At 43.6% G+C, this 25,314-nt stretch overlaps 1 protein-coding gene across 2 annotated transcripts in view; it reads left to right on the top strand.

Annotated features, from left to right (window-relative positions):
• Nucleotides 1–25,314, top strand: part of FTCD (formimidoyltransferase cyclodeaminase) — a 78,577-nt gene that overhangs the window by 42,434 nt on the left and 10,829 nt on the right. For both annotated transcript variants that reach the window (XM_068245249.1, XM_068245250.1), the window contains 8 exons: nt 5,169–5,306; nt 9,294–9,425; nt 10,504–10,565; nt 13,864–13,990; nt 17,390–17,551; nt 19,972–20,015; nt 21,178–21,316; nt 23,405–23,500. In XM_068245249.1, the coding sequence (XP_068101350.1) occupies nt 5,169–5,306; nt 9,294–9,425; nt 10,504–10,565; nt 13,864–13,990; nt 17,390–17,551; nt 19,972–20,015; nt 21,178–21,316; nt 23,405–23,500 (900 nt within the window). The remainder of the gene's footprint in view (nt 1–5,168; nt 5,307–9,293; nt 9,426–10,503; nt 10,566–13,863; nt 13,991–17,389; nt 17,552–19,971; nt 20,016–21,177; nt 21,317–23,404; nt 23,501–25,314) is intronic.

The raw sequence follows: 25,314 nt of genomic DNA on the forward strand, positions 1-25,314 counted from the left end.
TCTGCACGAAATCACAGCAACACTACCTCGCACAGACCTGCCGTTGCCAGGTGGCCTTCCTCTGGGTCTGCCTCTACCTCTTCTTCTACCTGGTTTGTCCATGTTGTCCATCTCGGGGGAATGCTAGGTATATGCAGTGATGAAGTGGCTTAAGTAAACACAACAGGTACTGGGTATATGCAGTACTGGGTAGTACAATGTGCAGCTCCCTGTTACACGCACAGGTAGTCACTAAATGTGCTGGGCTGCTGGCAGTGGCGCACACACACTATGAATTAGCAAGGCTGTGCATGCAACAAAAGTGTCAGTTTGACACACAGAAAATAAAAAAAATACAGGATTAGCTCTGAAAAGAGCTGTTGAGGGGTGCTATAAAAGCAATAATGATCAGCCAGAAGCAGGCTAAGCAGCCAAAAACCTAACTAATCTTTCCCTAGGAGAACAATCTGCAGCAGCTCTCCCTAGTCTATTTGTAGCAGGCACGAGTGAGTGTAATGGCCCCTGGAGGCTGCCTTATATGAGGGGGGGTGGGGCTCCAGGGCTTAGTGTAGCCTGACTGTCTGCAATGTGCCTGCTGACTGTAATGCAGAGGGTCAAAGTTGACCCTCATAGTGCATTATGGGGCGAATCGAACTCCTGCAAAAGTTCGCCTAGTGTAGGCGAACACGAACCACCAAAGTTCGCCTGGAACCGTTCACCGGCGAACCGTTCGCTACATCTCTACTCTCTTCCCCCTCCAAAATGACAGCGGGGGCAGTGGGCAGCAAACAGGCAGGGTGGGCAGGCGCGCAGAGAATATTCAATTCACTTCCGCGTTCCAGCTGCTGACGCTGCGTTGCAGTCACGTGCCTCTTCTGCACCTCCAATGCTGACGGTGCAGAAAAGGCACGTGATGGCGACGCAGCATTCCAGTGGCTGATACGCAGAAGTGAAGTGAGCATTCTCCACCTGCCCGCCCTGCCTGTTTGCTGCCCGCTGCCCCCGATGTCATTTTGAAGGGGAAGAGAGGCAGAAGGAGGGGACCCAGGTGAGGGAGGGGGTGGGGTATGTCCCCCCCCCCCTCCCTGCCGCTGTCCCTGTCACCCCTCCTAACTATACTGGGGGGCCACTATACTACCTACACTGGGGGGATACTGGCTACACTGGGGGCCACTATACTACCTACACTGGGGGCCACTATACTAGCCACAATGGAGGCAGCTCTGCTGGGGGGCCGCTATACTAGCTCTGCTGGGGGGCCGCTATACTACCTATCTTGGGGGTAGATATACTGGGGTCCACTATGCTAGCTACACTGGGGGCAGCAGCTATGCTGCCTATCCTGGGGGCAACTATACTAGCTATACTGGGGGCAGCTATATTGGGGCAACTATACTACCTTCACTGGGGGCAACTAGCTACCTATACTGGGGGCAACTTTATTACATATACTTGGGCAACTATATTACTTATATAGGGGGCACCTATACCTGGCATTACCCGGCATGGCGAGCTTAGCATGCCACACTCGCTCCTTTACTTTTTTTTGGGGGGGGGTGTCTTTTTTTTATAATACCCAGCACCGGGTGTCAAATGCCCTAGGTACACCACTGATCGATAACGATCCCAAAAAACGCTTTGCCAATCAAAGTGAGTGGTGGGGAACCCAGTAGTATGATTGCAATTTGGGGTAATCTCATTCACAGGACATGTAACATTTTGAGCGCATTTGTGCTCAATGCTAGGTATATAAGTATATTTTTACGGAAGTGCTGCACAGCGTTTCTAAGCGTTGGGGCATCACAGTTGCACTAGGAATAACTGCACACAGTGCTACAGCGATTCCTAGTGGGTTCCAGGCCTTCCAGCCTCAACCACACAGCCTGAAGGTAATCTGTTGATTTGTCCTATAGGCCACAAGAACACACTTTTAAAAATCTATTTGAAGCCTGGTTGTACATTTGAGTAACTTGCTTAATGAGCCTTGAAGTGAACTCTAAAGTACACCTTGAAACACTGAAGTCTCCTAAAATACAGCAGCTTTTTTTTTTTTTTCGAAAAGCTGTTCAACATGATTGCCCTAACTAAAACGCTCCATCTCCACGTCTGAAATCTAACTAAATATCCCACAAACTCACCTCGCAAAATCCACGACTTTCTTGGTCGTGGCTTTTGCTGACCCGAGTGCTTCCATGGGAGGCAGTCAGGCAGAGCTTTCAGCTGCAGCTCTGCCTCCATGCGCGTCTATCAGCACGTATCTCCGCCTCTCCCCGGCCCCCTCTCAGTGAAGGAAGACTGAGAGGCGCGGGCGGAGATAAACGCTGACAGACGTGTGTAGAGGCAGAGCTGCAGCTGAAAACTCTGCCTCTCACAGAAGCACTCCCCGCAGTGTGTCCCGGGGAGTTTGGGGGATTTAGTTAGATTTCAGTCGCGGGGAAGCTGCGTTTTAGTTAGGGCAATAATGTTGAACAGCTTTTTGCAATAAAAAGCTGTATTTTAGGAGACTTCAGACTCTTTTTTTTTTTTTTTTTTTTAAGGGACACTTCAGGAGAACCAGAGACAAACTAAAGAAAAGATTTTATACATACCTGGGGCTTCCTCCAGCCCCACACGCACGGATCGCTCCCACGCCGCCGTCCTCCGCTGCCTGCAGCTACGGGAACAGACTCCCCGCTCTTCCATCAGTCAGAAGCCATTCTAGCATAGAAGTGCAGCCGCTGGAGAGATATGTAGAGGGCGCACTTCTCCTGCGTAGCTGGCTCTGACGTCAGTGATGATGGGAGCCGGTTCTCGTAGTTGCAGGCAGCGGTGGATGGCGGTGTGAGAGCGATCCATGCGTGTGGGGCTGGAGGAAGCCCCAGGTATGTATACAATCTTTTCTTTAGTTTGTCTCTGGTTCTCTTTAAGCCAGGAATAAAAAAAAATGTTTTACTTGCCTGGGGCTTTTACCAGCCTCCTCCAGCCGTCCTGTGACCTCAGTCACTCACGGAGCCTCCGGTCCCCCACCACCAGCTAATTACGTTTTCCATCACACAGGGCTGGGCAGAGGTAAGAGAGGCTCCAGCCTCAGGGCGCAGTGTAGGAGGGGGCGCACAACTCACTCAGCTATCATTCCCCTATTGTGTTTGAAGCAGAGAGAATACATAAAATGGATGCATGGCAGTGACGGCAAGCCAGATAACTAGAGATTAAGGTGTTGGGGGCCCTGAGGCGCCTCTTATGCTACGTACACACATGCGACAACGATCGTTCGTTGTCAACGACGAACGAACTTTTAATTGACGAAAGAACGACCTAAGTAAAGTTAGTTGTAAAAGGTGTGTAACGATCACATCGTTAGAACGAACGTTACACAACGTAAAAGCACCTATTGCGCCTGCGCATAAAAATGAAAATTTCCATGGAGAAATAGTGAAATGCGCATGTCAAGCCTAGTACGAACGATCGTTTCCAATGATGTACTACTTTTGCAAACGATCGTCGTTGGGAAAAATCTGCCAAGCTAGATCGTTCGTTTTGAACGATCTAGCTCGTCCGTCGTTCGACTTCATGGTCGTTGGCTGTTTGAAAAAAAAAAAAACGATCGTCGTTTGAAATGATCGGGGAACGATCGTTTCAAACGACTATAGTCGCATGTGTGTACGCACCTTTAGTCTAATCGCAAGCAGTGTGGGAGGGATGGGGGGTGCACTTTGGTGTCTCAGCCTTGGATGCTGGAGGACCTTGTCCCGACTCTGCACTAACGGGCCCAACAGGCCTGGCTACGAGTATTTTTCTTCGTGTTCCCGTCCGCAATAGTATCCTGTGCCTGTGCAGGACGCTATTGAGGACAGGAACATGAAGAGGGATACGCGTGGCCAGGCCTGTACAGAAAGCCCTCCGACTGTCAGCGAAAATGAAACTAGCTGGTGGTAAGGGCCCTTTCACACTAGAGGGCTTTTTCTGCTTTTTAACGCCACGGCCATAGTTGGCGTTTTCCAAGGCAAATTGACAGTCCATCGACTTTCATTTCACCTTTCACACTTAATGCTGTGTTTTGGAGCATTGCGTTTTTTGAAGCTCCCAGGAGCTTTTTTTAGGGCTGACCGCGGCATTTCTCATTACAATTGATAGTAATGTGTTGGAGTTAAAACGCCTTCAAAACGCCTGTAGCCAACGCGCAGCGGTTTAGCCTTTTTTACCGCTGCCTGTAGTGTAAGAGTCCTAAGGGACTGGAGGCTCCGTGAGTGCCTGCAGGGGGCTGCATAGGCAAACGCAGGGGGGGGGGGGGATTATAGCTGCCCAGAATCCCCTCCCTCAGACCATGGCCGGTGCAGTGTCTGGGGACAGGCACAAGTAGATACACCAGAATATCTGCAGGTATCCTGCAACTCACAACACCACCCCCTTTCTTTCCCTGCTACAGATGACTTTGGATGGAGCAGCAGCGTGTATACAGAGTATGGAGCAGCTCTGGGGAACTTAAAAGAGACAGGTGTCCTGTTGGGTGAATGCTTCACTTAGCAATGTTGGCTGTCCTCATTTTTATCTGTATCCAAACTGTTCCTGATCGAATTTGTGGTCGATCAGGAGCAGATCAGACATTTAGGAAATAAGTATCAGATCCTGTCAGTCAGACGGGGAAATTGCATTATGTGTACCCAGCATGATGTCCTACCATATTATACTGTATTGTGCGTGGCTGAGGGAGAGATTTCAGGAATCCCCCACTTGAAAAACCTGGGTTTGCCCCTGGGCTGGTAAAAGCCCCAGGCAAGTAAAACTGATTTCTTCACCTCTGGTGTATGGTTTTCTGTGAGGCTAGGTTCACAGTGATCAGCTGCATAACTCACGCATTGAGTGGGAGCTGCAATGGAGACTGGACATAAACTTTAATACAAAGCCTGCATGCAGTGTGATAGAATAACGTGATCAGTTACAACACAGTACTGTAAACAGCCCCATAGACTTGTATGGGCAGTGAGTTGACATGCAAAATTATTCTGCAATGCAACTGACCACTGTGAGCCTGACTGCTGAGGTGGTTAATGAGGGCCATTTGCATACTTTGTTCATTTGTGATTTCCCCCCCCCCCCCTTTCCGCTGTGACATTTGAGTGTTCTCTTACAGACAGCCGTCCTTAAAATACTGTCTACCATTAGGTTTCTAACTTTGATTTTTTTAATCTATTTTTTCCCCTAACGCACAGCCTGGTCGTCTGAAAAAAGTTCAGGCTATTGGTTGGTATCTACAGGAAGAAAACATGGCACAACTATCTGCAAACTTGATGGATTATGAAGTCACACCACTGCATGTAGTGTATGAGGAAACACGCAAAGATGCCAAGGTACAAATCTTCTTACAGTTCTTGGGTTCAGTCCCCTGTCACCAATGCTAGCTGTTCAGTACTTTTACACCAAAAGTAGGTGAAAAAGTAAAGGGCAGTAGTAGTGGTTTAAGATGGATCCGAGGCGAACTTTTACTCATTGCATAATTGTGTTCCTTTCCTATTGTTTATAGGGCATTTCTCAAGCCAAATATTTATTTTTTTGTTTTGTTTTAACCACTTCACCACTGAGGGGTTTTACCCCTTGAGCACCAGAGCAATTTTCACCTTTCAGCGCTCCTTCCATTCATTCGTCTAACTTTTTATTATTACTTATCACAATGAAATGAACTATATCTTGTTTTTTTTTTTCGCCACCAATTAGGCTTTCTTTAGGTGGGACAATATGTCAAGAATTATTTTATTCTAAATGTGTTTCAATGTGAAAATAGGAAAACATTTGGGAAAAAATCATTATTTTTCAGTTTTCGGCCATTATAGTTTTTAAATAATGCATGCTACTGTAAATAAAATCCATGAAATTTATTTGCCCATTTGTCCCGGTTATTACACCGTTTAAATCATGTCCCTATCACAATGTTTGGAGCCAATATTTTATTTGGAAATTGAGGTGCAATTTTTTTTTCAGTTTTGCATCCATCCCTAATTACAAGCCCATAGTTTATAAGGTAACAGTTATAACTTCTTGACATAAATATTTAAAGCGTTCAGTCCCTAAGGTAACTATTTATGTTTTTTATTGTAATTTTTTTTTTTTTATTTTTTTTTTACAAAAAATAAATAAATTGGGGAGTGTGGGAGGAAATGAGTTCATTTATAATGTATTTGTATATGAAAAATGCTTTTGGGTGTAGTTTTACTATTTGGCCACAAGATGGCCACAGTAACTTTTTGTAAATGCATCCTGCAAGCGTACAGGAAGTACGCTTGCAGGAAGTTCAGGGAGGCTGGGAAACTTTTTTTTTTTTTTTTTCTCACAATGATCGCGCTGCTTCTCATAGAAGCAGCCGATCATTGGGGGGGGGGGGGGGGGGGCAGAGATCAACTAACGGGAACGGTTTTTCCCGTTTATTGATCTCCGGGCGGCAGTGTGCAGGAACGCGGACAGTGGTGGAAGGTGCGGATATCTCCGTCCCTGGTGGTTGAAGGTTGTGCAAAGGGACGGAGATATCCGCACCTGCGGAGGTAAAGTGGTTAATACTCAAATTCCCTATAAACTAAATAAACCACGCCCACATGTTTTCAGAGAGCCTTGGCAGTAGCAAGCTCAATCTGGGCAGGAGGAGGAGGAGGTGTTACTAGCCATTGATTTCAGAGGCAGAGGGGAGGAGGGGGATTAGGTTTTTTTCACAGGCTTAGTGATCAAGATACAGATAAGCCTGCCTCTGTGTAATGTTTACAAACATGGCTGCTGTCATTGTATCACAGCAAGAAATAATCATGTTCTATTAAAGCTGAGATAAGATATATAGACACGTTACTTGTTATAGTTATTCATCTCGGATCGGCTTTAACATGCATTTTTCTAGAGAAGGTGGGAAAATATAACCGAGGAAACTTAGGAGAAAAGGAGATTTGCATACAGACCATGGAGTTTTCATTTAAAACACACTTTTTGTAAAATTTAACTGTACCATTAAGCCCTACTTTAGTTACTGCTCTTCTAACACTACCTGTGCTGGTGTATTGAGGAATGGAAATGCTAGAACACAGGGGCGTTGCTTGGATCCTAAGGCATCCGGGGCACTTTTGGGCACTCCAGGTGAAAAGTGGGTGTGGCCATGGGTGTGACCATCTGTACACAAACTTATTAGCGGTCTAAGTAGGCATGCTCAGCAAAATGTTGCATGAAGCCCCCTCCTCCAATAATACAGAAAAAAATTAAATTCAGCATATCGCATAAATAGGCAGTGTCACCTAACCATATGGGGCATGCTGGGTGCTGTGGTATCTATGTGGCATGCTGGGTGTTTTGGTGACATGCTGTGGAGCCTGGAGCCTCTGTAGGGAGCATGCATCATTGTGTGTGTCTTCACTGGGTTTCCCCCTGACTACCCCCCCCCCCCCCCATTCCCCTTCCCCAGCAGAATAGCACAGAAGGAGGAACTACTCATCTCCTCCATCGGCTCTCCAAGTCTGGAGACATGCACTGTAGCGGGCGGCAGTACTTACCTCCAAGTGGCCGGAGTTGAGTACTGCCCCCTGCTGCCTGGGGACATCTGGGTCACCCCAGAATAGATCCAGGGCACATGCCACTGACCCCAGAATAGATCCAGGGCTTGTGCCACTGATCTTTGGGGCTAGCAACGCCCCTGCTAGAACCTGAGGAGAATCTGGAGGTCAGATCTCAAGCTTTGTCTTATGTGGTGTCACGACGGCCGAAACTTAAGCAATGCAATCGTTGTCCTATGGGGCTACTACTTTGATCGTGGTGTGATGTGACGGGTTCTGTGTGGAACACTTTTTTTTTATTTTTTATTTTTTTTATGGAACTATACGGTCGCAAAGCACTGTTAACCTGTAATGTGACTCTTCTGAACTGTTGCGGTGAGACTGAAGAATAGTAGCATCGTAATGTTCTTTACATGGTGTGAAAGGCGCCTTAGGGCAAAAAATGCAATCTGAGTTGCAATTTAAAGTGCTCTTTTTGTAGCAATTTTTAGCAGAATTTTTCTGATCAGTTTTTGGTAGTTTTACAGTACCTTTTTGAATTTAATGCTAATAAATATATTTTCTCCTTTAGCGGTAACCTCGAGTCAGGCTCGTGGTGGAAATCTGCAGCACAGAGCGGTAACCCCAGCCTGACTCGTAGTAGCCACCAGGTGGTTAATGCAGAGTATAGTGTGCAGCAGGCATTTCAACTCTCCTCCTTCCGGGCCTCAAAATGGCTCTGAATCCCTCTGGTGAGATCGCCATTTGTCTTGACCTGTGGGATACCCTCTATTGACTTTAACCTAAGCTTTTGGAATTGCCAGCAACGGACAATAGGTTGTGTTTTAACAGTTTACCACTGAGGGGATTTTCTCTTTATGGACCAGCGCAATTTTCACCTTTCAGCGCTCCTCCCATGAATTTGCCAGTCAAATTATCACTACCTATCACAACAAAATGATCTCTTGAAATCAATTTCCCCAACGTGTCTGAACTAACTGTATATACTCTACTAGAAGTCTTGAGATTTAGGACTAACTCCCTAAATAAAAATATTAAGGTCGACTTATACCCGAGTCAAAGCCAACCCTGAGTAATGTGTGTACTACAGGTACTAATTGACATTCCCATTTGGAGCAATTTAGCCAGTGGTAAGTGACACTTTCTTGACAAAGGAAATGCCAAGAAAACACAGGTCTGAAAGTCCTGGCCACAACCATTAACAAGAGGCAGGGGAAAAGGGACTGAACTGCAGGAGGGGGGGTGAATAATTGCTGCACTTGGGGGACCTGGAAAAGTTATTGGCTGCATGTTGGGGACAGGAGGGGTTAATAGCTACAATACTTTATGCTGTGCAGTCATTAACCCCTCCTGGTCCCCAAGTGCAGCCATTAACTTTGCCGGGTAGACTTTTTTTTTTTTTTTTTTTTAATACTTGGGTCAATAAAAAAAATTCCAGCTTAAGAGGGTTAAATATTGGAGTCAACTTATACACGAGGTTGATAGAGCTATAGATATTATATATTTTTTGCGTGTCAAATTTGATATAACAGAAATTCTGTCCTGAGCAATTGGTTACTCCAATCGTGCCCCCTGTTATCAATCAATTCAATGGAGCATAGAATCGCATTAAACAGTGCGGGTTTTTGGCATATGTGTGGTCTGTGTTTTATTGACAGCAAGGGGGGGGGGGTGATTGTTTAATTTGCCTATTATGGTAATACATGGGCAACAATTAAAACACAAATGTGTCAATTCCCTTTCAATGAAATAAAATCTCACAATTTGACTTTACCATGTACAGTAGAAATAACAAGTACCTTTGTATGTTTGCAGGAGTTAAACCTTCCCATCCTTGGCTCACAGTTGGTGGGTTTGGTCCCCCTACAAGCTCTATTGATGTCTGCAGAATATTATATTAAGGAGGAAAATCTGTTTTTGCTGGAAGAGGAACATAAAATACGCCTGGTAAATAATTTGATTCGCAAACCCCCCCCCCCCCCCCCCCTTTGTACCAGCAGCACTGTCATAAATGTAACACCTGATTCTCTCGTAATGCAATGGAGGAAACCTTTTACTATTGCAGTGTAATCCTACCTGCTTCTTTAACTTTACAGAAGTAGTTTTGGCAAGGCTGTCATGAAGCCCAATTGAAATAAATGGATTGCCTATGGCAAATGAAGATCCAGCACTCCAATGCCTTGGCATCAGATGTTACTACTTCAACCTTGAAACAACCCCAGTATGCTTTTATATAAACTAGGCAAATGTGGCAAAGGAGTCCTGGTTTGATCATTTGCATTCACACTTAAGCTCCACATCTTCTTCTCCCAGGCGAGGGGTAGGGCCACACTTCCGTCTGCAAAAAAAAAACAAAAAACTGCAGCTTTAACTAAAGATAGTAAAACCTTAACCTACAGCTTAGGTAAAACCAGGCCTTGAATTTCCTCACAGGATCCTAAAGGCATGGATGTCTTGGCACCCAAGACTTCTCCCTCCATGAATCTACAAACCCCTGCCGACCCGCACCGCAAGTGTGATGGCTTGCGTAGCTGTCACTTCTCCCTTACTTCCCTCGCCTCTTAGTACAAGGTACCCTTAGTATTAAATAGCTAAAGTTTCCCCAAGTATTGGGTAGCTAGAGACACCTCTGACTGAAGGGAGATCTTGTCAGTGGAATGCTGAGAGAGAGCAGGGTGAGTAACCTCTCATTTACACTCTGCTTGGGACTTTTCATAGGGAGGGAGGAGCTTGGGTAGGGGAGTTGCCCACCTTTCCATCATCAGGCGCCTGTAGGCACGTGCCTTATGGTAAATTCGGCCCTGGGTAAAACCCTACTTTCAGCTTGGTAATGTTAATGATTGGTTAGATGTCATTTTACAGTTCATCTGGAGAGCAGACTACACTTAATACTCTGTGCTCTAACATTTCAAATAATGGATCTGCACATGGACTTTGCCTAGAGTTTCCAGGTGTGTAACATTGTCTGTAATTTAACAATGGTTAGTTCCATCTCCTCATATCTGACCTTTGTACTCTAATATAGGCAATTAACAGACTTGGATTAGACTCTCTGGCTCCCTTTGAACCCCGGAAAAGAATCATAGAGTGAGTAATACTTTGTATGACTGATTTGTGTTGAACTGAGTAAAGAAAAAAAAATTGTTCCAAAATATATCATGCTGTTCAAACCTGCAGGGGAAGAGTGAGCTATAGGGGAGTAGAGCTGGACAATTGCAATCTCTAGCTTGGAAGCAAATCTAGATGCAGATGGTTAGTGACACACAATTATTGTTTAACCCATTCAGGTTCCGTGGTTTTCACGAGAGAAATGTTCACCTCCCATTCATTAGCCTATAACTTTATCACTACTTATCACAATGAACTGATCTATATCTTGTTTTTTCCGCCACCAATTAGGCTTTTTTTGGGGGGTACATTTTGCTAAGAGCCACTTTACTGTAAACACATTTTAACAGGAAGAATAAGAAAAAAATGGAAAAACTCATTGTTTCTCAGTTTTCAGCCATTATAGTTTTAAAATACATGCCTCCATAATTAAAACTCACGTATTGTATATGCCCATATGTCCCGGTTATTACACCATTAAAATTATGTCCCTATCACAATGTATGGCGACAATATTTTATTTGGAAATAAAGGTGCATTTTTTCCATTTTGCATCTCACTATTAACAAGTTTTAAAATAAAAATATAACATCTTTACATTGATATTTAAAAAGTTTAGACCCTTAGGTAAATATTTACATTTTTTTTTTTTTTTTTTTATTGTAATGGGTTTTTTTTTTAATAGTAAACATTTTATTTGGGTAGTTTTGGGAGGGTGGGGGGTAAACAATAGATTTATAATGTAAATGTGTGCATTTTAATTTATTTTTATTTTCACTTGTAGTATTACTTTTTGGCCACAAGATGGCGGCCATGAGTTTGTTTACATGACGTCACTCTAAGCGTAACACATGCTTAGAGTAGCGCATCGGGGAGGGAACGGCCAGAAAAGGCGCAGCTTCCGAGAGAAGCTGTCGCTTTTTCAGCGGGTTAGAGGAATCAGTGCTCGGGCACCATAGCCCGATGCATTGATTCCCTGGCTACCGAATCCGCGGCCGGGAGTGCGCGTGCACACGCGCGATCGGCTGCGGGGGCGCGCGGTAGCGCACATGGTTCCTGGACGTAGTTTCTACGTCCAGGAACCAAAATAGGTTAAGTGAGAACTGAGAAGTAACCAGACAATCTTAAGATAACGCATTTAGGCAAATCCAGTATTTTGGTTACATGCATTTCACCTGCTTTAAAAGAGGTCGGAACCACCAAAAGTAAAAAAATTGTAACCCCCCTCCCCCATTTGTTTGTTCCGTGTTTTTTTTTTTTTACTTGGTCTGGTTGCCTTTGCTTAACTGCAGGAACTGTGCAGTGCTGATGGGATTGTGGAAAGTTTGTGTGTGTTCTACAGTAACAAGCTTATCTCGGCATGCACATAGCAGAAAGCTTCCTATTTGGGATAAGTACACTATAACCAGAAGGTAATTGTAAACCCTTCAAAAGGGAATGAGTATTCAAAGTGATGTAAGCCTTTTCTCTAGGTGATGTTTGCTGTGGTGGGGCAGAAAGCTGTGGCAGTAGGGATGGAAAATTTTAGCACCAAGCTGGGTTGACAAGAGAAAAAAAATACAGAAGATGTCACTTTTGGGATCCCAGAGAAACAGTACAGATGGAAACCAGCAGAAATATATTCCCCTCTTTATATCCCATTGCTCCTAAATATGACAGCGAACATTAAAAACAGAATGGGTGAGCTAAATAAGAAATCTCTAATTGGATGTGTTTTTGTTTTGTTCCCCCCCCCCCCAGCTACAATGGATTTTCATCACACCATTAAAGTAATCTTAAATTATGGGCCCTGTACAGTGGTCAGTTGTGTTGCAAAATAATTCTACATGACAACTAAAGGTGGCCACACACTAATAGATTTGCAGCAGATTCGACCATCAGATTTCTGTCAGATGCCTGCCAGGTCGAATCTGAAAGGAATCTCTCTATGTGCCACACACTGGGAACAGATTTCTAATAGATTTTAGAATGAATGAAATCTATTGAAAATCGATCTAAAGGCATTACTGCATTATTAGATCCAATGAACTCTATGGGCCATCGATCTGCTGCCAGCAGCAGATCAACCTACATCTTCCATCCTGTCAGATCAAATCGATCAAAATCGGCCGCAGATCGATCAGCAATCAATTTCCAATCAATCGATTTGATTGAATCGATCGAAGGCTGAAATCGACTAGTGTATGGGCCACTTAACTGTCCATACAATTCTTATGGCCTGTTCACAGTACTGCATTGTAACTGATAACATTATTCTACCTCGCTGTCCCCATTGCAGCTCAGTCAGTCATTATAACGTGTGCGTTATGCAACTGACCACTGTGAACCTAGCGTAAATTACTAGAACTGTTTAGACGACAGGTGCTAAACACCCGCTGAGCCCTAGTGAAACCAACTGACAACCACATGTGGCTTGCAAATATTTGATATGGTCCATAGTTTCCATATCTACTAACTAACTTGAAGTGCCTTCATGTCAAGTACCAAACTTAACAGGAAAACTGAAGTCAGAGGTATATGGAGGCTGCCAATTTATTTTCTTTTCCAGCAATAACTGTTGCCTGGCAGCCATGCTGGCCTATTTAGCTGCATTAGTGTCTTAATCGCACCAGACACAGACATGCAGCTAATCTTGTCAGATTTGACAAACATGTCAGACACCCCTATTCTGCTGCATTCTTGTTTAGGGTCTATGGTCAAAAGTATTACAGGCAGTGGATCAGCAGGATAACCAGGCAACTGGTATTGCGGACCTAAACTCAGAACTTGCACTCTGCTCTAAGATGCACAACAGCATAACCTTTATGGCTCATTTCCATGGGCAGTTGAACTGTGTGCTCAGCAAACCGTTGCCAGGCAGCAGCAACCAGTTGTGAGTTTGAGAGGCTTTCCACTGCATCAATTCTTGTCGAAAAAGGGCTTCAAAGAAAAACCTTTTCTTTATTACAGCTGATACAAATCCTGCAATAAATCTGCAGTGTCTACTTCCTGCTTTCATGGAAGCAGACATGGTGTTAACATCCTGTGTTTACAAATTAGCATCTCTGCCATGGCAGCAGAGATTCCTGAGCTGACACAGCTGATGAGATCAAATTGCAATGGTGACAGATGAGGAATTAGACAGGCTAAACTCTTTTAAAACATACAGGGTGCATTTCGCTGTTTTCCTTCTGTCCTGTGTAAGAGGTCAGGTCAGGTCCACTTCAAAAGGAAATAAATATTGCAACCTCCATATACCTCTCACTTCAGTTGTCCTTTAAATTGTTTTTTATTTTAGGTACCTTGTCCAGGATGATTCTTCTGGAGCACTCATCACACAGACACTGAAAGGGTTTGTGCATAGTGTGAGGGCACGGACTGCTACCCCTGGAGGAGGCTCGGTTTCTGCTGCAGTGTCTGCTATGGTAGGTGGTGGTTATTATTATTCCAATATTCAACCCTCTTAAAGGGAACCTTAACAAAGAGGGATATGGATGTTTCCTTTTAAACCATACCAGTTTGTCAGTCCTGCTGATCTCTTTGGCTGCAGTAGTGGCTGAATCCCACACCTGAAACAAGCATGCAGCTAATCCAGTCTGACTTCAGTCAGAGCACCTGATCTGCATGCTTGTTGAGGGGCTGGGGCTAAAATTATTAGACACCGGGTCAGCAGGAGAGTCAGGCAACTGGTAGTAAAGGGAACAATCCAGATCCTTCTGAGTTTGGGTTCCCTTTAAGATGAAATTTTTGATTGACTCAAATATGTCTGCCCAGCAAAGTTAATGGCTGCACTTGGCTCAGGAGGAGTTAATGACTGCACTGCATACAGTATTGCAGCCAATAACTCCTCCAGCCCCCCAAGTGCTGCAATTATTCACTCCCTTTTATGCAGCCCAGTATTTCTTATCTGCTCCTTTCCTTGTTAATTGTTGTGGCCAGGCCTTTCAGACCTGTGGTTTTTTTTTTTGGCAGTTCCTTTCCTCAAAGTATCAATTACCACGGGGAAAATTGAGTAATGTGTGAACTAATGACTTTCCCATTTGCAGCAGTGTGCTCAGTGTTGCTCTTGACTCGTGTACAAGTCGACCCCTATACTTTTATGAAGTGAATCAGACCTAAATTTCTAGACTTGTACTCGAGTTTATCAAGTAGTATCCTTGACCTGGGTCATATTGGACCATAATAGTTATGTAATGGTTAAGAGGATTTGTAATTGTGATACTTAATTTTATTGCAAGTAACAGGTTTAAAACAATCTGGAATAAAATGTCCTTCACTTGATCGCATCTCTATCCTACATACCTAAATTGGGTATTATCACAGGCCCCTTAGTGGCCGGACCGCTCAGTGCCTTCCTATGTATTTCAACTCAGACTGTCCAACCTCTTGGACCCAATCGATGAGCTGTAACCGTTGGAATTTGGCCGCAGACAGGCTAGGAGGGAGCTTGCAAGTTACAGTAACACAAATTGCACACCATTTCAGGATACAAAACTGCCACCACCTCTGTAGCAGGACAGAGGACCTATTCGAACTGATTCTAAGACCTGTGGATAAAAAAAAGGTTAAAATACACTCTATTTTATCTGGCTATATGAACAGTAGTAGCGATTCCTTCGGAAAGCTAGGATATGTTCTGTCTGGTTGAATAGTAGGTGTAGCTGAGAAAATAAATGACTTTTAGAAGTCTTTTCATGATTTTCTGTATATATTAATTATATTGAATTTATTATAAAAGTAACCCAGTGTAAAAATAAAAAGGAAAGAAATAAACAAATACTTAGGCTCCGATGAAATATGTTAGTTTTGGGAATGTTTCAGATCAGAGTTCAAACAAGAGGGCCACTAGCTCAGTCCTCAGGCTAGCAGCATGCTTCATGCGTTAATATGGAGGACTGCCCCTCCCTGTATGCATCTTGGTTTTATTGAAACTAGTTTTGAGGTAGGACAAAGCCTGCCCCCTCCAGTTTACAAACCAATCACAGTTTATCTCCTTGGAGAGAGATTTTTAGGTTTAACTGTGGAACACTGTAGGTCAGAAACGATAAATGCCATATTTGTGGTGCTGATGACAGATTCATAATCCTCAGAATATGACAATCTTATATCAAACCTGACTACCATAGTATGTCCAGCTCCTGAGAAGTTCAATAACTTGGTTGAGGTGTACCCCTTGCCCCTCAATCTGGTATCAAAATGTTCAGCAAGACACCACAAACCAAATACAACTCCCATAACTATCCTAGGTACGGTATTCCGTAAATAAGCAAAAATCATATCCTACATTTATTTTCCATCTGCTCCCAGTGGAGTCAACAAGTCTGATCTCCTACTGGACTTATCCTGTCTATAAAAGAAGCCAGCAACCTCTTTGCCATTTGGGGTTGCTGCTGGTGAAGGCTTTTCACACCTTGGTGTCATTGGTCCCTGGAGGAATTTCTTTTGAACCAGTTAAACAAAGCTTGGGACAGTCAAAGACAAAAGGGACTTCATGAAAAGAAAGCTCTGTTTATCAGCTGAAATGCCAGATTCCCAAAGGAAAACACCAAGGCTGCAGTCTGCTAGGACCTACACATACAATTTGGATTTGTCCCGTTAATGATTATCGGTGCAGAAAAACAATTGCAAGTGCTTTTCACGGCTCTTCCGTGACCGGGATGATCAATTGGATGCAAATTTCTAGTTGATTTTATGTATTTTTTTTTTTACGTAAATAGACCAAAAATGTTGTTGTTTCTTTTAACACTTACATATGTAAGTGTAAGGTAGCAATCTGCTGAACAGAATACTCTTATGGCCCAAATGTGTTTGGAACATAAGACAAGTACACTAATCCTATTTTTATTGGCCAGTTTTTCCATTTTCATGTGGTATACAGGTCATCAGATTTCTAATAGTTTGAACAGATTGTAGAGAAGTTGTATAACTGGCCAAACAGATTAGATGTGCACTTAGTCAGGTGGAACACATTTAGTAACCACTATTAGATGCCAGAATAAATTACAAGATTTCTTACAATATAGTCGAAACTATTTGTCATCATAAGGTAAGACCTTGCAGTGAGCTCAACTTTGGTAACAGGAAATGAGCAAGCGTGCACTTAAGCCTGCATGGTTAGGTGCACTACTATGCAAGATTTTTTATTTTTATTACAAAGGCAATTCTTATCATTTACATCATTGCTTTTTGAATTTGGCTTGTTCAATTGTGGACTTGGCTGGGCTTCAATATAAGCAAAAAATGTCACTGGCAGTTGGCTATGCAAAAATTGTATGTTGCCTGTAGTACAATAGAACAGCATTTGCTTGGATGGTTTAAAGTGAACCTCCAGACTAAAAATCTACTCAGCAGGACTGAAAAGGCTTGGGGTTTCTTTAACAGTTTCACAGCATCAGAACTTTGTTTTTGTTACCCAAGTCTCATTTTTAGCTGCACAAAAAAACTGCCCAGGCATTTTTCCCGATGCTGTGCAAAGCATGATGGGATTTCTGATGTTGTTCTCGTTCTGCTGTTTTAGTGCAATTTTTTTTAATTTATTTTTTTGAATTTAAGATTTGAAGCCTAGCGCACGCAGCTGGGAGGGGTGATCAGGACACAGGACAGTTGGAACTGTGTCTCATGCTGCTTGTCACCTCCTTTTAACCAAAAAGATGGCTGCCCCCATGAAATCACAAACATTTGCCTGTTCTTTTAAAACAGAGTAGGTAAGAGATTATATTACCGATCTATTTTAATTAACATAACTAATGTAACTTAATGACAGTATGTTTGTTTAGGTTGAAGTTCCCCTTTAAGTGTGTGTGTTTTATTCTCCTCCATTACAGGGGGCTGCCCTGGGCTGCATGGTGGGGCAGATGACTTATGGAAAGCGGCAATTTGAAAGCCTGGATTCTATAATGCGAGAACTGATACCTCCTTTCTATCAGGCGGTGGATGATTTGTTGGACCTTGTCGATGCAGATTCTAATGCATTTTCAAGCTATATGGTAACTGATCTTCCTACACCATTTTGGTACCCCAATTCTGTATAGCAAAGGTTTACATTTTTTAAAGGGTACCTGAAGTAAGATATATATATATATGTACTGCCACGCCGGTCGCCGTGATGACGCGAGGCGGCCGGCGTGTGGCGTCAGCCGCGTCATACACGGAAGGAACAGCCCGACACGCAGCAGAGTGTCGCCCGGGCTGCGGCCGGTCAGCCATTCCGGAGCGGGGACTAGGAGAGGAGCCAGGACGCCGTCGTGGGACCTCCCGACCAGCACTGGGCTGGAAAAAGCCCCGGGTGAGTACAACTTTCTTTTTTTACTTGAGCTCGGAGTCCCTTTAAAGCTTGGACACCTGAAATGGGAGGGATCTGGAGGCTGGCATATTTATTTCCTTTTTAAATACAGTTGCCTGGCAGCCCTGCCAATCTTTCCGGTTTGTAGTGTCTGAATCTCACACTTGAAACAAGCATGCAGCTAGCTGCTAAACTTGTCAGATTTTTATTTATTTTTGGTTAAACATCTGATCTGCATGATTGTTCAGGGTGTATGGCTAAAAGTATTAGACGCAGAGGATCAGTATAATGCAACCGGTATTATTTAACACAGAAGAATATGAAGGCTGCCAATATTTATTCACACTACAGCTGTCCTTAAAGTAATTCCTAACTGGGATTTTAAGCAGTTTATTTGGAGCTGTTCTTGAAAGTATGGGAAGGTGTGTTTTTTTTTTTTTTTTTTTTTTCCATCCAGCAATAAAGAGGTACAGACTAACCAGCTACCTCATGGTGAACCAGAACTCGTTGGGGTGTGTAAGGGGCTACAATGGTCCTAAAAGCCTCCTTACTAAAATGCTATGGAAAGCAAAAATTTGATTTCTTAAAACAAAGTATTTGCGATAATTCAGGTTGGAGTTAGGTCTGATATGTCTCCCAGTACATCCCCGCTAAAATATGCAAATTAACCATTGCAAGTTGTCTCTTCATTACCAACATCAAGTCACTCCTCCTGACTTATGCTACATACACACTTGAAAGATTAATGAAAGATCACAGGCCAATATTACCACCTTCCATGTAGTATGCGAATTGCGCAAAAGGTGGATCAGCGCATCACCAGGCTGCCTCCGAATGGCCTACAATCAGAGGTGCGCTGAGCCCCCCCAGAAACTGCAAACGCACCTTGAACCCAAACAGAAGCTCTGCATTTCCTTGTATTTAGTTTGAAACATATTGTATGGCTCTCACGGAATTACATTTTAAAATATGTCGTGCTTTTGGCTCTCTCAGCTAAAAAGGTTCCCTACCCCTGGTGTAGAGTATGGCTCTCATACTACATGGAAGGGGGTAAAATTGGTCTCATATCTTTCATTAATCTTTCAAGTGTGTACACTGCTTTAGTTGGTGATCATACTTCATTGTGCATTATGAACAGCAGCAAAATAATAGTGTTTGTAAATCTTTGTGGCTTGGTCCACGCTGCCTGTTGTATTACATACATGTTATGTGTACTGTAATGGAAACTGTGCGTTTAAAACGCACACATTTTATTTCAAAGCTTAGTCAATGTCTATGCAGTGTACGCCTATTCACGTTATCCAGAAATGCACTGCATATAGTGAATTTGTATAACAAGATCAGTTACAACGCAGAGATATGGACATGTTTTTACATGGGCATTCGGCAGTCAATTCACATGTAGAATTGCTACACAATACAACACTCATTGCAAGAACTCACCCTAAGGGCCTGGGCACACTGATTCATTGCATTGCTGAGTCATAGCTCCCAACTGTCCCTTTTTCGGGGGGACAGTCCCTCTTTGGGAGCCCTGTCCCTCTGTCCCTCTTTCTATGTAAATGTTTCTCTACTAAAAAGTGTGTTCCCATCCTTTAAATTGATATATTACTAATTTTAAAATGAAGGAAAATGAACCAGGATAGAGAGGACCAGTGTGGATTGAATTATAAAACATATTTTTCTAATGCAATTTTTATCGTATACATGCCTAGGGGTGTGATATGGGCGCGGCTTAAGTGTCGCTCTTTCTTATCTTAAAAATTTGGGTGGTACTACCAACCACAAAATTTACTTTGAAAGTAGAATTCTTAACTATCTATTTAACACATTTTAATAAAAATAAAAGTAGAATTTTATGCACATTCTGAACAAAATCCTGGAATAGTAACACAATTCCAGACCGGCTGATTAGCTGCACTAGACCCCAAATATTTTGGCAACATTTCTTTTACACAGGCTATAGTATAACCATTAATTTATCTTTAATTTGAAAGCCTTTTGTAAATCAATTGTTTTATTGTTTGGAAATGGGTAAAAGTACCTATTGCATGAATGCAACATTCACATTTGCTGTTTAACTATTTTGTGATGTCTCTCCCTCAATGCTTCTTCTGGTCTCAGGCAGCCCTAAAGCTTCCCAAAGAAACCGAGGAAGAACAACAAAAGTAAGTTTCATAACTGGCTTTATGAGTATATTTACATAGGCTGGCGTATGAGCAAAATAGGGACAAAGTGCTTCAGAATAATTTAAAAAAAGCCCCAGAGGAACACTTGCTCCTTAACATTCCTACCCTCAGGGCCGTTTCCACTACAGCGAATCTGCATGCGTTTCCTGCATGCAGATTCGCATAGACAATACAAGTGGGTGGGACTGTTTCCACTTGTCAGGATTTCTGAGCGTTTTTTTCTGTGCAGAAAAAATCTGCACGGCAGAGCCATCAGAATTTGCATACCGCTATAAGTTTCGCATACAATGTGTATTTAATAGGTAATTCACATGCGGTTTTGGTATGCGAATTTTCATGGAAAAGCACACAGGCCCTGCCATGGTTAAATTCGCATACATAGTCATCCATGCGACATCGTATGTGAATTCGCATGAGAATTCGCATACAACCACATGCGAAATTCGCATCCGCATGCAAATTTTTTCCACGGCGATTCCCACCGCACAGGTGGAGACGGGCCCTAAAGGATACCTGAGGTGAGTGGTATTTGGAGGCTGCCATACTTCCTTTTACACAATACTAGTTGCCTGACAGACCTCCTGATCCTGTGTCTCTAATACTTTTAGCCATAGACCCTGAACAAGCATGCAGCAGATCAGGGACTCTGACTCAGGTATTACAGTATTAGCCATATGCTTGTTCCAGGATTTTGACTCGCACTACTTATGCCAGAAGATCAACAGGGCTTCCAGGCAACTGGCTTTGTTTGCAAGGAAATAAATATGGCAGCCTCCATATCCCTCACTTCTGGTTCCCTTTAAATAAATGTTGGCTGCTGCACAGCTCCATCTTTCACTGTTGCTTGTGAAGCAGACAACCTCTAGCATTCAATTAATGTATAGAACTATATAGAATCTGCTGGTATATGTATTGTGTTGGCAGCAGTACTAGTTGTGCTCTTACAGGGAACCTAGTGAGATGGATATGTAGGCTGCCATATTTCAGTTAATGCGCAGGTACAGCAACTACTTTTGAAATATGTAAGCTGTTTTACAAATTAGGTCTCAGTCAGAGAGGATAGTGGTAGGTGATTGCACTTTTCAGATGTTTCCTAATTGGTATCTTTATTTAATACCTTGCTCTTGTCTTTTTTATAAAGGCGGAGTGCCGCTATGCAGGATGGACTGAAGGAAGCAGTGGGAGTTCCATTAAGCCTTGCTGAGAAAATCAACACTTTGTGGAAGCCCCTGCTGGAGCTCTCTAAACATGGCAATATGGCATGCAAGTCTGACCTGCAGGTACCTACATGGCGTTCTCATTTTTTCAATTTTTTTTATTTTTATTTATTTTTTTTTTCCTACAGACCTGCACATAAATTGTTGCTGTTTACATAGTATTACAATTGTTTCATAGCAACAAAAGTACACTAAGAAAGCTTTTATAGTACAACAAAGTTGAATTATAACACGGACATACTGTATAATCTATCTCCTAGGTTCTCAACGTGTGGTAGCGTACCCCAAGGGGTACTTCTGATGGTTCCAGGGGGTACTCTGCCTTGATATACTTAAAGGGAACCAGAGGCCCCAGAAAGATTTTATACATACCTGGGGCTTCCTCCAGCCCCATACGCACGGATCGCTCCCACGCCGCCCTCCTCCGCTTCCTGTATCCGGCAGTACCGGGTCCCGTAGTTTCGGCCAGTCGGCGGCAGCACGCGGACAATTGTCCGCATCACAGGGGCTCCCAGCATACCCGTACGCGTGCAGCTGCATACTGCGCATCCGCACGCGTAAGGGTATGGAGGTCCGCCGGTAGTGACGGGACCCAGTACCGGCGATCCAGGAAGCGGAGGATGGCGGCGTGGGAGCGATGCTGGCTTATGGGGCTGGAAGAAGCCCCGGTATGTATAAAATCATTTTTTTTTTCTTTTTACGATTCCGGCGTGTCTGGTTCCCTTTAATCAAGAATAACTAATTTTAGAGTTTTTAGAAAATTATAAATCCTATTTAAACACCAAATTAGTATTTTAGCTAATTTAAAAGCAATAGTAGATGCTTGAAATTTGTTTAGAACCAATTATCATGTACTACGATTTAAATATATATTTATCAAGGGGTACTTGTGATAATGTTTACTATGCTAGGGGGTATTTGGCGAGTGCAGGGCTTTAAAAGGGGTACATACCAATAAAAGTTGAGAAACACTGTATACATACGCATGCATGCTGGCATGCAATGGTAGGGGAAATTAATAATTATATTATGTGCATGCCCTAGTTCACCCCCCTCTCTAATAAAAATCAATTCAACATCCAGAGGTAGTGCCACACACAGGTGTCGTGCACAATCTGCATTAAAGCCCACTCTGAAATAAGTCTATATGTCAGCAGGTATAAGCTGCTCTACATTTAAGTCCTCCAGGCTTCAAATGGATTTTCCTTTTTCTTCAGATAGCAAAGCCTCCACCACACCCCTAAAACGGGACCGCCCTCCACGGAGACCCACTGGCGGGTCAGCTGCATCTTGGGAGTGTTATTGGGTTGTCCCCCACCTCCCAGGCAGCTTCCTGAGGTCTTCACCACAAATTTCCTCATTCAACACAAATCCCCATATCCTCAGTAAAGATACAGTACTCAATATAGTGTAAAAAGGTTTCACATTTATTCCTTATAAAATCATATTGCACTCACATTTTCAAGATTCAATCAGATCACATAGTTTTTCTTGGAACGGGCTCTCCCCATCTCGCTTGCCATGGGCAGGCTTAGCCTTGTTGTTCCATGTCGTCCACCGACATTGCGCGTACCTCCACCTGCTACTGCTCACGTGGGACACCAGCCTCTCCTGGACCTTTGTGTGCTCAGTCTTGCTTCCATGCTTAGGCTCCACCCGACATGTTTCGTCACTGTGACTTGTCCCTGATCCCCTCATCCCATGTCCCTGATGAGTCGCATAGTATAGTCAAGTAACATCTGCAAAACTGTCCCCCTGTTGCCTAACTCAGCCAGGTAACCAAAATAATAATTAAACAAAACTGCATTTCAGATTGATATATTCCGCACAATATGCAATAGACAACCTGAACCAGGGCTTTAACATAAAAGTATTAATGGTGTTCTTATTGTGGTGCTGGATTAGCTATGAGTGCAGCTGCCTGGGAATGGTAAATATGGGGTACATTGCTCCAGGTTAGCAGTGTAAAGTGAGCAGTGCTGTGTGAATACAATGAGCCAGGCTTGTATCCAATACTGTATCTGAGTGGCAAAAAATGGATGTCTTAAATGTATGGTAATTTTGGTTTTTACAGGTGGCTCTCAAATAGGTGTTTAACATTCATTAAACCTAGGCTGTAACACAAGCAGTAACTTGGCTATTATTTTATAGGTGGCAGCTAAAGCTTTGGAAACGGGTGTGTTTGGGGCCTATTTTAATGTTCTCATCAACCTCAAAGAGATAAAGGATGAAGAATTTAAAAGCCAGGTAAGACTAGATCTTGCCAAATTTTCTTTTAATCATTTTGAGTGCCATTTGAAAGTGCTACCCCCCCCCTTCTTCCGAGTTCTTAAAGTCCTTCCTCTAATTTGACCAGGTTTACTTAGTGATATGAAACTCAGCATTTCTTCTTTGGTCTAGAGATTAGTTACAACATAAAATCTACCACCATAAAAAATTGTGGTACAACAGGTCCTTCTACTCTGCCACTATTGAATATACCTTCTGCTTATCCAACATGGTCTGGTATGCTGGCACCTCCTTGAGCCACAGACACAGACTTTAGAGGGTGATCAAATAAGCAGAGTGGGAAACCCCTCCCCCCCCCCCCCCCCCCCCACGGACCTCCTTCACAATTGGTCTGTGCTCTAAAGCAATGAAGAATGCCAATGACCCCTCGATCCCAGGCTACCGTTTCTTCAGCTGGATACCATCAGACCGGGAGGTTTCGAGCCATTTCCTCCAGCACCTTAAGGCATAGAAACTCTTTCCCCACCACTGTCAGTCACTTGAACTCTAAACCCTCCCCTTGCATTTATTATCTCTTTTTTTCCCCTCCTTAGGCTATGCTCGCAGTTATTGCATCCTTGTTGTTGCTGCTGATATACCGTATAAACCGTCCCGACTATAAGCCGACCCCCAAAAATGTTGCCTTTTAATACCGGGGAAAAATGATTAACCCGTGTATAAGCCGAGGATATGAAATGCGGCACCTCTGGTCGCTTATTATAGCTCTAGTCTCTCATAACATCCCTGTTACTTTGGTCTGGGGGTGGCAAGTCCGCTATTCCTGATCTTTTTACTCATCCCCAAGGTAACCTCATACAGACATGAGACATGTCCTACAAATAACATAAGTAGGCAATATGAATCAGTGTGAACATAACTGAAAGCAAATACTACCTCAAACCAAATCAGTAGCAGAAAAAGTGGGTACTTGTGTATTATCCCGTCTAGCAGAACGGAGTCGGCAGTTAGACAGGCTGGAAAAGTGTGCACTGTGCTTCTTGAGCAGCTGATTCACCACAGATCAGCTTCCCCGTTCCACACAGCTTTCCTCACTGCGCTGTGTTGGCTTTTCCGTTAGCAATCAGACCGCAGAACAATAGAGGGCAATAATGAAAGAGGCATGAAGCCTTCCCAGCCTGGAGGAGGGGAATTACAAGTGATTCTAGTGGCATACCAACTCTGCCTAATCACATTACAGGGAAGAGGACTTGCTGAGCACCAGCACAAGGTGATCCACCTCACACCCCCTGCTATGTACAGCGCTGTGCCCTGCAGCAATCTGCCCGCTATCATACAGCTTGTCTATAAAAGGGTCTTGCCCCTAATCACAGCCCACCAGGGGAGAGCTTACCTAAGCGGGGATCAGCGGCTGCTGTCTGTGGAGCGGAGGTCAACTGCATTCAGTGTGCTGTACAGCCCCTCTACTCACATCTTACACAGACAAGTGCTGTGACTTCGGGATGGGATACAACACTGCGCAGTGAGGAAAGCTGAATGGAACGGAGCAGCTGATCTGTGGTGAATCGACTGCTCAAGAAGCACAGTGCACACTTTTCCAGCCTGTCTAACTGCCAAGCCTGTTCTGCTAGACGGGATAATACAAAAGTATCAAAAAGTGCATATAATATTCCCAGCCCCCACCCAGTATCAGTAGCAGTGTAATAAGCCCCCTCCCTCACTCAGAATTATTAATGACTTAATAACCGATGGCATAGTGCATCCTCTACCACCCAGAATTGGTGTCAGCGCATCTAGAATTGTGGAAGGGAAGAGGAGGAGGGGGGGGGGGGGGT

This window comes from Hyperolius riggenbachi, chromosome 7 (assembly GCF_040937935.1).
Source record: "Hyperolius riggenbachi isolate aHypRig1 chromosome 7, aHypRig1.pri, whole genome shotgun sequence".
Lineage (NCBI taxonomy): Eukaryota > Metazoa > Chordata > Amphibia > Anura > Hyperoliidae > Hyperolius > Hyperolius riggenbachi.